At 42.0% G+C, this 12,306-nt stretch overlaps 1 protein-coding gene across 2 annotated transcripts in view; it reads left to right on the forward strand.

Annotated features, from left to right (window-relative positions):
* The window catches only part of PRKCE (protein kinase C epsilon), a 526,340-nt gene that overhangs the window by 360,778 nt on the left and 153,256 nt on the right, over positions 1-12,306 (forward strand). For both annotated transcript variants that reach the window (XM_026456102.2, XM_023223844.2), the window contains one exon: positions 399-572. In XM_026456102.2, the coding sequence (XP_026311887.1) occupies positions 399-572 (174 nt within the window). The remainder of the gene's footprint in view (positions 1-398; positions 573-12,306) is intronic.

Genomic DNA, 12,306 nt, shown 5'->3' on the forward strand with positions numbered 1-12,306 from the left:
GGGAGGCCGAGATGGGAGGATCACGAGGTCAGGAGATCGAGACCATCCTGGCTAACACGGTGAAACCCCGTCTCTACTAAAAATACAAAAAAATTAGCCGGGCATGGTAGCAGGCACCTGTAGTCCCAGCTACTTGGGAGGCTGAGGCAGGAGAATGTCGTGAACCCGGGAGACAGAGCTTGCAGTGAGCCAAGATCGTGCCACTGCACCCAGCCCGGGCGACAGAGCAAGACTCCGTCTCAAAATAAATAAATAAATAAATAAATAAATAAATAAATAAAAATATTTAAAATCAAAGAAAAAACACAATTAGTTTTTAAAGTATTTGGTATTAGCTTGTGTTTCTTCTTTTTATTCCATACATGCATAGATTGATGGAGGCAATTGATTGATTGCAGGTCATGTTGGCAGAACTCAAGGGCAAAGATGAAGTATATGCTGTGAAGGTCTTAAAGAAGGACGTCATCCTTCAGGATGATGACGTGGACTGCACAATGACAGAGAAGAGGATTTTGGCTCTGGCACGGAAACACCCTTACCTTACCCAACTCTACTGCTGCTTCCAGACCAAGGTATGTTAGGAAGAAGCTGGCTGGCCGCCATGTTGGGGCATCTTGACTATCAGATAAAATACCGATTTTAGACCCTCTACATTGTTCTCTCAAAGACTTTGTAAAGTGGGATGGGTTTTACCCTTGAAAAGATCAGGATATATTTGAACAGCATCTTCTTTTTTAGGGCACTGGATTTTCCATTCAAGGTTATGCTTGTGAAGGGATGAGAGAGCTGTAGAATTCTTTGCAGCTAGAGCTGGACAAAGCCAAATGGCTAAACTCACTGTTTGCTCATTGGAAAAACCAAGTGTGGTTAGTCCTTGCTCTGCTCCTAACTTTCTATCACTGATAACTCACTTAACTTCTAAGTTATTTTCATGTCATATGAAAAAGAGTAAAGGCCACCTTAATCTCTTCTAATCTGTGTAATGTCATCTGAAGTAAAGGATGTGAACAAATGCTTAAAATTTCATAGTAAAACACAAATATAAGGCAGCATTTTTAATTTACCACATAGGTGTCTGGGAACCAGAAGGTGGCAGTAAAGAAACAAAGATCATTTATAACTCCATGGTAGAGTCTGACTTGAGTATCATTAACTGATTTGTTACCTGTTTTTAGTAAAGAAACGACAATGTTCTTCATGAAGCTCTAATTTTGCTATCCTTTTTGAGGGGTTGGGAGGAGTTAAAGTCTTTTAGGATCATTATGGATGTTTGTAGTAGTTTGCTTTTTGAGAAGGCAAAGACAGGCATCACCTGAAACTCCTAGCCATGGCTTATGTGGAGCCCAGACCCTGAGGGTGACATCATGAGGAGGTGATGCCCTGCTTCTGGGTGTATTCTCATCTCCATGTCATTGTGAATGCCAGTTTTTCCACTTAAAATTCAACAGTGTATTCATTGAGTCATTTGGCAAACTTTTTAAAAATTATATTTCATTAAATCCTTCCCGTGTATCTGATACCATGTCAGGTGCTGGAGATACAGTGGTGAACTAGACTAGTCTCTGACCTCATGGAGTTTACATTATCTTTGGTACACTGTTTCCCAAAGAGGATTTCTCAGAACCCCAATCACTTGAGCAGCTGTGAGAACAAAGGACTCTGTGGCCCACAGTTGGGGTCACTGCAGACATAACTTCTCTTAGTCTCAACACACGTTTGTTTATTAGCATCCTTGAGGAGACCTGCAATGAAAACAAAATTACCTTTGTTTAATCTACTTTTCCCAACTTATTTGATTCCCGGGTCCCCATCTCTGTCTCACACACACATACACATGCACCCACACACACACACAATGCCCATTCCATACTGAGGAACCCTGATCCAGTGGAATTTTTCCTATCCTTCTGATCTCTCAGGAGAGTAAGAAATATCATCTGAAAATCTGGAAATCATTCTGCTTATCTTAAGAAGGACATATATTTCTTTGTCTACGAAACTTTCACCTGAGACCCCTATTTAATAAGAATCTATCCCTTTTTCTGAACAAGTATAAGAATGACTAGCTATTCTCATTTTTGATGTGTGTTGTATAATGCCTAATATTTATGGGTTTGTGTGTGTACAGGATCCTATATAATAGAGACTCAGTGATAGAGTTAACTTTTCTTCTTTTTTCCACTAGAGCATAATTTTAGATTCATGAGAAATGTGTCATATTTTGTATTTTCCATGATGCCTATCACAGGGCCTCACACTTGACAGGTACCCACTGACAGAATTAAAGACTTGGAGGATTTTTTCAAAGTCACCTTATCTTTCTTTATCTCTCTCTCTTTTCCTTTCTTTTTCTTTTCTTTTTTTTTTTTTTTCTTTTCTTTTCTTTCCTTTTGGTACCAGTGAGAAAATTGGGTTTCAGAGAAGTAAAACTATTTTGCTCATAGGCATTCCATCTTGGCAGAGTCAGACCTGCCATCTCATCTAGTCTCTGGGACTCCCAAGGTAGTGGGGCCTTGCTCTGATTCACATTGCTGCTTTCTTGTGCACGACCCAGCACAGGGTCCCTTCTGTCGGAGGAACCCTCCCACTTCCCCTGTCCCCAGCAGGTAGCCCTTTCTCTCACTGTCTGAAGTGGCTTTCTAGGCAGGGAGCCACTCTGGCACATTTGCTTTACACACATTGTCAAGAGGCCCAACATTCTAGGAGGAGTCCAGTTTAGTTGTGAGGGCTGTATGGAGCCCCTCTACCTGGTGTATCATGGGAAGCCACAGTTGAAGGTCAGCTTGGTGAATGAGTGAGGTAATGGGAATGGATGTCTTCAGTGTCAGCAGTGTTCTCCTTTGTGCATTGTAGAATATCAAGGCTAAGGATTCCTCATCATATGGCAGCTTTTGGAGCACAAAATGGTGTTAAATGACACCAGGGATTTCTTTTATGGCAGAACAATGATCAAACTAACATGGATGTTGTCATGGATGGCTGTAGGGTGAGGATGGGCAGAGAAGGAGCTTCCGCTGTAGTTGAGATATTTACTATCTTTCCTTGGGCCACTGTCAGGCAGCCACAGTCACAAGAGCAGCTTTGCACCAACTCTCTCATGCCACCTGAATTTCATAGAATACTTTGCTTTATGTAACAGATGCATATTCACTGAATTTTTCTAAAGTGAATCATATTTTAACCTCATGGAAGGATCTTAACTTACTTATGAAAGGAACCTGATGAAGAATCAGCTTATAAACTTTCAACTTAGCTCTTTTAAAATGTGACTTTCCCTATGACAAACCAATAGTTTGCCATGGTTTTAAAGAGACCTGATGCTGAGGTAGATGCTGGGGGTTATTAACACAAAGGAAGACAGTTCTCAAGTGGAAGCGTTCAGTGATAGACTAGGAGGTTATTCTAACTTCCACAAGCTAAGAGGGAGTAGCAAACAGCATTGAATAGTTATGTTCTAGATGGGAGTATTCAAACCAAGAAGGCTCAGAGGAGGGGGTCTTCCCTAGGATCTAGTGGAAGAAGTGCAATCAAGCCAGGCTTTGAAAGGTAGAGAGGATTGGACAGGATTTGGGAGTAGCAGCTGGGTTTGGTAGCCATAGAATTCAGTCTTGTTTGAGTTTCACTTTTCCTGAAAACAAAGGACAGTTCCTCTGAGCCACCTTAAACCTGGTTTCCACTAAGACTCTAATACACCATTCAGGAACACAAAGACCCGATTGCAATCCTATTAAGATTTCTTTCATACTTGTTTAATTATGATACACAGAACAGCAATAATGTTAAGACGAGTTTAATTATTTTTAGGTGAGCCTTTATTTTTCAATGTATCAGAAAAAATGGTCCTTTTGGAAACATTACTTTGAGAACTTCTTCTGACAGATTACACATAGCTTCAGGCTGCACACTATATACAAGTTGCCCGGAAAGACTTAGAAGTGTGTAAAGCGGTGTCACCATATCTAATATGGCGACCAATGGCAATGGTCATGCAAACCCACTGGCATCAGTCATGATGATGTAGTCAGGTTCAGGTCTGGTCAGTGCAGCCCACTGAAGGGCCAACTTACTGCTGAAGAGGGAGTGTCCAATGGCAATGGTCGTGCGAACTTATTGGCATCAGTCATGATGACATAGTCAGGTTTGGGTCTGGTCAGTGCAGCCCACTGAAGGGCCAACTTACTACTGAAGAGGGATTTGGGCTTTTCTGTACTGAACCTGCCTACCCGTGGCTCATGTGCCCCATCCCTCTCCTTGGGATCTAGAAAGGCGAAAGCAAATAAAATGGCTCCAGCTCTCCAGGGCTAGTAAGAAAAAGCAGACAGAACAACAAATTAAGCCAATGGTTTTAATTTCAGTCAAATTCAAACCAGTGTGTCTTTGGGATGCAAGAGTAACCTGAACCATGTAGGTAATTCTACAAAACTTGATTTAATTCACTGTCAAAACATAAGGTACAGAAAGAGGAATAAAGGACTTCCAAATCTAGTTAAGATCAAGTAGCCACATTCATCCCAGGTCCTCCCTCTTACAACTAAAAAACCCTGGACATAATTCTTATTTTATAAAGGTAGGGTGCTTACCAAAATTGGCATAGCCACAAAGAACTGTATCTGTTGATGTGAACGAAAGACTGAAATTTTTATATTTAAAAATTCCAGATAACTTTTAAGTGGGTGACATTGTCAGTAGTGTTTAATATTTTCTTGCGTATGAGAAAAAAAAATTTCTTATACACCCACAGTTATTTCTTGCTTTAAAAAATTATGGCCTATAATTGTTTCAATTACAAGTCTTTATTGTTAAGCATCTATGTGCTAGACACTGTGTTAGATTTTAGGGCTACAAAGCTAAAAAAATACCAACTCCGAACTCATGCCAATTACTGTCTAGTGGGAGAGAGAGACATACAAGGAGTCAGTCAGGAAGGTTTCCTGATGGAGGTAGAACCTACCCTGGACCTGGAAGCATGGATAGCATTTGCAAGAGGGTAGGGGCAAAGACATGGCTGCTGAAACCTAGAAATTATTTCCAAACCTCATTTGTATTATTTTTCCAATTCTTGAACTCCCAACTAATTCTGTCTCCTACTTCTTCCAAGGAAATGATAATGACTGAATCAGAGCAAAGAAGGAAGAGGAGAAGGGGAGGGTATTTGGAAAATAAGGAGACAGATTCCTGCATCTACAAGATCAGATGCCGGTTGGTAGAGAAGGGGAGGTAATGCTGTGAGCCCTCCTTATTGGACTGCTAAGCTCTAAAACTTAGGGACTTGGTCAGGGTTTAGGCCGGGAAGTGACTTTTGGAATTGCCTCTCGCAGTTCCCAGGTTCCCATTCAGGCATTGACTACAAGGGATAGGAGAATCACAGAGAGGTAGTTTTGTTTTTGCTTTTTTTTTTTTTTTTTTTTTTTTTGAAGTTACAGGAAATGAAATTCCCAGAGTTTTAGAGTCTGTGCATTTGTATTTATGACCCCCATTGTTGAAACTGTTCTCTCCAACAGGATCCCACAAAACCTGTCTTGAATAATTTCATGATTTTTCCTCTTTAAAAATTTCATCTTTACACAATTCTACCCATCCCCCACCCTTTGGCATTTCCTGCCAGGCCTGGGAAGCCAAATTCTGGAGGGCTTTGCTGCGAAGGAAACAAAGGGTGAACTAGAGAATCTCCCTGGCCAATCTCCCTCACTGCCCTAGGGAAAATGCAGCATGGAAAAATCCTGGAAAAGCAGCAGGAGACTTTCTTCAGATCATCTGTGTGATTTGCGTTTGAATCATCTATGTGAGCACGGGGAGAAGTGAGAAAAGGAGCATTAACAACTTAGGAGCAAGTGTCATTTCAAGGAACTCAACTCTAAACAACAGAAACACTAAACCAAAAACAAACAAACAAACAAACAAACAAACAAAAAAGTAAAAATTAGGCCATTGGTAGATTTCCTTCTAAAGAGATGGCTATGTCAGATTAAATCTAAACGAGCTGACAGAGCCATTGAGGATGGGTCTCTTTCCTGCTAGACCACACTGTCTGCCTGAGGCAACACCACTACGACTCTGAAGGAGTTGGAGAGTGTGTGAGCAGGTTTGGTGAGTGCTTTTCGAGAAGAGATCGAGATGCTCAACACAATTGGTTGGTTTGTGGGTCAGGCAGCCACCTGGGAATCAATATGCTCGCCAATAACAGATTTCAAGCAGAGATAGCCTCAGTAATTTGCAATGGAGTTTAGTGAAATGAGATCCACGGTAGAGGTTTACAGGCTTGGTGTTGGTAGAATCAGTTATTAATAGAATCAGACTCTAGGGAGCTCCATCTCTTTACTTCTGAAGACCATCTTTGCCTGATGGTGGGCTGGACAGCAATGCCATTTATTCTGATCAGCCAATTAACACATCTTTAGTGAGGACTTATGGTGTGCAAATCACTGCAAGGTGTGACAAGACTTTTATGGCAGGGCCTTTGGTCAAACTAGTTGAGGGGTAAGCTCTACTCTCTTGTGAAGGAACGCAGGGGTGTATGTGTGTGGTGGCATGTGTCTGTGTAGATGGGCTGGCAGTTCTCTGGCCAGTCAGAGAAAGACCGCCACTGGTTTCCACAATCAAGCAAGGCTTCATGGAGCAAGACAACTTCACCCAGGTCTTGAAGCATAACAGGATTCATTCGGTGTGATAGAGGAAAAGTTGTGAAGTTTGTTAATGCTCGTGTGTCCCAGGGGCAGAGAAGGATGTGTTGGCTCTTAATCTAACTGCTGCAGCTTCATGTAACCTCTTTGCATACAAGGAAACCTTACCTTTGAATAGCACCTTTGCTTTTAAAAATGCCCTGACTGGCAAGGCGCAGTGACTGATGCCTGTAACCCCAGCACTTTGGGAGGCTGAGGTGGGTGGATCACTTGAGGTCAGGAATTCGAGACCAGCCTGACCAATATGATGATACCGCATCTTTACTAAAAATACAAAAATTACCCAGACATGGTGGCAGGCACCTGTAATCCCAGCTACTCGGGAAGGTGAGGCAGGAGAATCGCTTGAACCCGGGAGGCAGAGGTTGCGGTGAGCCGAGATCACGCCACTGCACTCCAGCCTGGGCAATAGAGCTAGACTCTGTCTCCAAAAAAAAAAAATGCCCTGACTTAGATCAGCCATTTTATATCTGCTTCATGATGTCTCTGTGAGTTAATCTACCATACTCTATGGTTATTCACTCCCCATTTTTTTTTCCAGAATTTGTTATTGTGATAAAATACACATAATATAAAATGTGCCATCTTAACCATTTTTAAGTGTACAGTTCAGTGGTATTAAATACATTCATAATGTGGTCCATCCATCACCACTGTCCATCTCCATGCCTCTTTTCACCTTACAACCCTGAAACTCAATACCCATTAAACATTACCTTCCTATTCCCTCTCCCCACAGCGCTTGGCAACAACCACTCTGTCAGTCTGCGTAGTCTTGCCTACTCTAAATACCTCTTATAAGTGGAATCATACAGTAATGTGTTTCTGTGACTGGTATATTTCATTTAGCAGAATGTCCTCAAGGTTCATCCATGATGTAACATATGTCATAATTTCCTTCCTTTTAAAGGCCAAATATTATTCCATTGTATGTATAATACCACATTTCACTTATCATCTGTGGATGGACATTTTGACTTCCACGTTTTGGCTACTATGAATAATGCTGCTGTGAACATGGTTGTCTGAATATATCTTTTGAGGTCTTACTTTCAGTTCTTTTAGCTATATACCTAGAAGTGGGATTCCTGGATTATATAGTAATTCTCTTTTTAATTTTTTGAGGAACCTCTATACTATTTTCCATAATGACTGAACTACTTCACATTCCCATCAACAGTGCACCAGGGTTCTGATCTGATTTCTCTATTACTTTGCCCAACACCTGTTACTTTCTAGTAGCCATTCTGATGGGTGTGAGGTAGTATCTCATTATAGTTTTAATCTGCATTTCCCTAGTGATTTGTGGTCACTCATTTTTACAGATAAGAAAACCAAGGCCCAGTCAAGTCTTATAATTTCTTTGCAGCACAACCCAGATTGGAATCAAGGTTTTCCAACAGCCTTTGTTGTTCACTGTGTATTTCTGTGTCCATCTCTGTCCTCCTGTCCAAATTCTCCACTTCAAATGTCTTCACCTCCAAATCCCCTCTTCCCCAATTCCTGTCACACACATGAAAAGGGGTCTGAAGGGGTGTCAGCTCTATTTTACATGAACTCAATGACACTGAGATTAAAAAATATTAATGTCCCTTAAGCTGTCAAGAGGAGCAGGGTCGATCAGGGCCTGTTTCTGGAAATGTTTTCTGAAAGTATAACAGAGAAAGGAGGAAAAAGGGGGCGTGGGCACAGGAAGGATCCAAAATGGGCTGGAGTAGGATGAGACCTTCACACTGTCTGTTTAGCCATTGCTTACTGGAGCACCTGCTGTGTGCCGTGCCATGGGGCATCACGGGGCGTCATGCTGCCTGCTAAGGAACACAGGCGTGGGGAAAGGTAGGTAGGAGTCCCGGCCTCATGAACTTGAAGCCTCATGGGAGCATGAAACTCCTGGCCTCTACAGAGGTTACAGTGAGCCAAGATCCCGCCACTGCCCTCCAGCCTGGGCCACAGAGTGAAACTCCATCTCAAAAAATATATATTTACAAAAGCCCTTCTGGCCTCTATCCAGTGCCCAGAACTCAGTGCTCTATTTTCCTTCAGAAACTGTTGACCTGATCTTTTTTTGTAAATGGTTTTTTAATCACAAAGATTATTTATTAATTGTAGAAAATGTGGAAAAGTCGCAAGAGGACAAAGAAGACAATAAGAACAATTGACATGACTACTACTAACATTTTGATGTGTATAATTCCAGTTTTAGAAAAGTACGTGTCTGTTCATACATGTATGTTTATAACATCAGTATCATACTCTATGTAAATGGTTTCACTTAGTAATATAGTATAGCTATTTTCCTTGTCACTAAATATTCTTCAGCCAAGGGATTTCTAGGATTCTGCAGTATCTGAGGCCTCTTGTAGACATTCCGCATTGGGGGTTGCAGGTGGCTGGTAAGTGCCTGGCTTCCTGTCAGCTGGTGTTAGCAGTGAGTGGACTGCATGTTCTGCCCAGAGCTGGCCAGTGATGGTGCTGCCTTCTCTGCAGCAGAACTGCCTCCTTCTACTTATATTTCTCTCTTTCTGTGACATCAACTTGAGTACAACTTGTAAATGATCTATTTGGCATTGATAGAATACAAACTAAGACTTAAACATCTTTAACATTAAATATGTGTGTATACAGCAGGTCTTTGAGTAACCTGATTTTGTTCTATGTCATTTGTTTATAACGTTAATGAGAAAAATATCAATTCCTGGCTAGGGCCACTGACTATGTGGAGTTTGTACTTTCTCCCCATGCCTGTATGAGTTTTCTTCAGGGACTTCGGTTTCTTCCCAAATCCCAAAGCTATGCACATCGGGAGAACTGGTGTGTCCAGATGGTCCCCATCTGAGTGCAGGTGTGTGTGAGTGTGCCCTGCCATGGGATGGGGTCCTGTCCAGGGTGGTTCCCAGCTGGCACCCTCAGCTACCAGGAGAGGTTCCACCCACCCATAACCCTGAACTGCAGCTAGTGGGTAAATGATGCTCTTATTCATTTTTCTTCATCTTTCTTAAACGTATATGTAGCTCACATTTACTTCGGTGTTTAATATTAGAAGTGTTATTTCAGTTTTACTATTCAAAGTGTTCTAAATAATTTTTCTTAGAATTTTGATGTTTTTGTAGCCAGAAATATGCCTTAGGAACTTAACTCTTTTTATACCAATTAACCTATGGTAAAACTGGTTTCCTTACATGTCTTTTCATTGAAGTCGCAGTTTCCAAGAACTTATCAATGACATTGTGAGGACTAACTGCATACTATTTGGCTAGTAGGCTTTTTTTTTTTTTTTTACCACTAAGGAATATATTTACCCATTCTCATAAACTATTTACTTATTCTTCTAAAGCTGTTGGTTTTCTTTTCTTTCTTTCTTTTTTTTTTTTTTTTTTTGAGACGGAGTCTTGCTCTGTCACCAGGCTGGAGTGTGATGGTGCAGTCTCGGCCCACTGCAACCTCTGCCTCCCAGGCTCAAGCGATTCTCCTGCCTCAGCTTCCCGAGTAGCTGGGATTACAGGCACGCACCACCAGGCCCAGCCAATTATTGTGTTTTAGTAGAAACGGGGTTTCACCATGTTGGCCAGGCTGGTCTCAAACTCCTGACCTCAAGTGATCCACCTGCCTTGGCCTTCCAAAGTGCTAGGATTACAAGTGTGAGCCACTGTGCCCGGCCAAGCTGTTGGTTTTCAAATTACATTTTGTGGAGGTGCCTCTGTTGCTTCAGTGTGTGGCGGGTGGCAGCTGGGCACACACACCCGGTATGCGCTGTTAGGGGAGGACCTACATGCGCCACCTACTTCACCCGGCTGCACAGCTCCACGCCGACTGTTTCACATGTTAGCATTCCAAGGAAGATAACGTTTGAAGAAAGGATTTCACTTTGAAACAGTTTAAAACCACTACAACTTCGACTGGGAGCTGGAGTGAGTCTTGATTTTTTTTTTTTTTTACCTACCCATATTATAATCTAATGTATACAGGTGTCATTTCCTGAAGGTCTCCATTACAAATGTCCTTTCATTATTAAAATGGACACATTCCTGAGATTTGGGCAGAAATGGAATTTTGGAAGCGGATTCAAGATTCTGGTATTCTGTCTGAGTAATATATTTCATTGTTTAGATCACTCACAAAAGTACCTGCTGATATGTAAAAGTGTGTGTTTAAACCTTTGACTCATTGCTGACAGGTGTAGAGGCCTGTGATAGAATGTAACTGGGATGTGACACTGCTTCATTGATCAGGAGAATTTGTGTCAGAATCTTTTGAGGCACTGTTGGGAGATAACAGGGACTGGGAAGGAGAGATGTGACAAGGCACAGCAAACAGTAACTTAGAATAAGTCCGCATATATGTGATAAAGAGGAAGGAGAGACTTATTTCTTGAGCACCTATTATGTGGCATGCCTATCCAAGTTGTTTAAAAGCTGATTTCATAAATCTTACCCAAGTCCCATGGCATGTAGGTATTAAAAAACAATTTACAAAAAAAGATCAGGTCAACAGTTTCTGAAGGAAAATAAAGCATTCTCATTTTTGCCAGTTCTTTGGGCAGGTAAGGAAACAGACTTAGGGAGGCTTAACCATTTGGTCAGGATCACACGGAGTTAAGTGATAAAGCTGGGATTCAGACCAACAGTCCCCACCTTTGCCTCCTGAGGGTGAGAAGGGCCAGTGTGGAACAGGGTGGATGCTGGGGCATTGTGGAGCAGGGCACAGTGAGTTTGGGGGCAGGAGGCATTTGCAGGAACAGACCCCTGATTTAGGGAGTGTAATGATGAGTCCTGCTGGTGTCGCAGGCTCACGCTGGGAAGCTGTGAGGAAGACAACCTCGTGAGGAGGTTCTGGCTAAGTTGCAGAGTTCTTCCTATGCTAGGCAAGGAGTTTGCACTTATTCTGGAAGTAAAGGGGGATTCCTTGAAGATATTATGGGAAACGATGACTTAAAAGCACAGTCTGACAGCTCTGCATAGACTGCATTAAAGGGAAAAATGAAAAGCAGAGATACTTGTGAGCAGGCTATTTTAATAGCCCAGGAGTCCAGAGGCAGTGGGGAAGAACTTCTGCAGGAAGCACTGACATGGCCATTTGCTTTCCCCTCTGCATCTGCAAAGGCCTCCTGCTTGTGAAGAAAGCATAGCCCTCCATTTAGCACTTAGAAACTGTCGGTTGTATAGCCCCTGACTGATTAGAAACAAGAACTTAAGTTGCTGCTATTTGCAGCAGGTGATCTACACATTTCTAAGGTGTCATTTGGTCGCAGTTCAATTGGCACATCATGATCCAATTTAAGTAAAAAGTTTCATCTTGAAATCTAAAACTAGAGGTCTGAGTTATCTAATCCGGTCACCAAACAAAACCAGTTTCCTCAGATTCTCTCACCTCTCCCCAACGCCCACCATCTATTGGATTTCAGGATTTACCTTTTTTTTCGTGTGTGTGTGGTGTGTGTGTGTGTGTGTGTCCATGTTTAGATTCGTGTTGAATTTTGATAGTGGTCTGATGGTGTTTCCTACCGGGAAAGTCACCTGGGGCCTTTCATAGGGAGCTTCTACTTAGTCTACTGAGATGACTCCATTGAAGCAATGGGTCTTCCCCATATAACCCGAACTTTTTGTCCTAGTGGTCTCAAATACTTCAG

Source organism: Piliocolobus tephrosceles, chromosome 15 (assembly GCF_002776525.5).
Source record: "Piliocolobus tephrosceles isolate RC106 chromosome 15, ASM277652v3, whole genome shotgun sequence".
In the NCBI taxonomy this organism is placed as follows: domain Eukaryota; kingdom Metazoa; phylum Chordata; class Mammalia; order Primates; family Cercopithecidae; genus Piliocolobus; species Piliocolobus tephrosceles.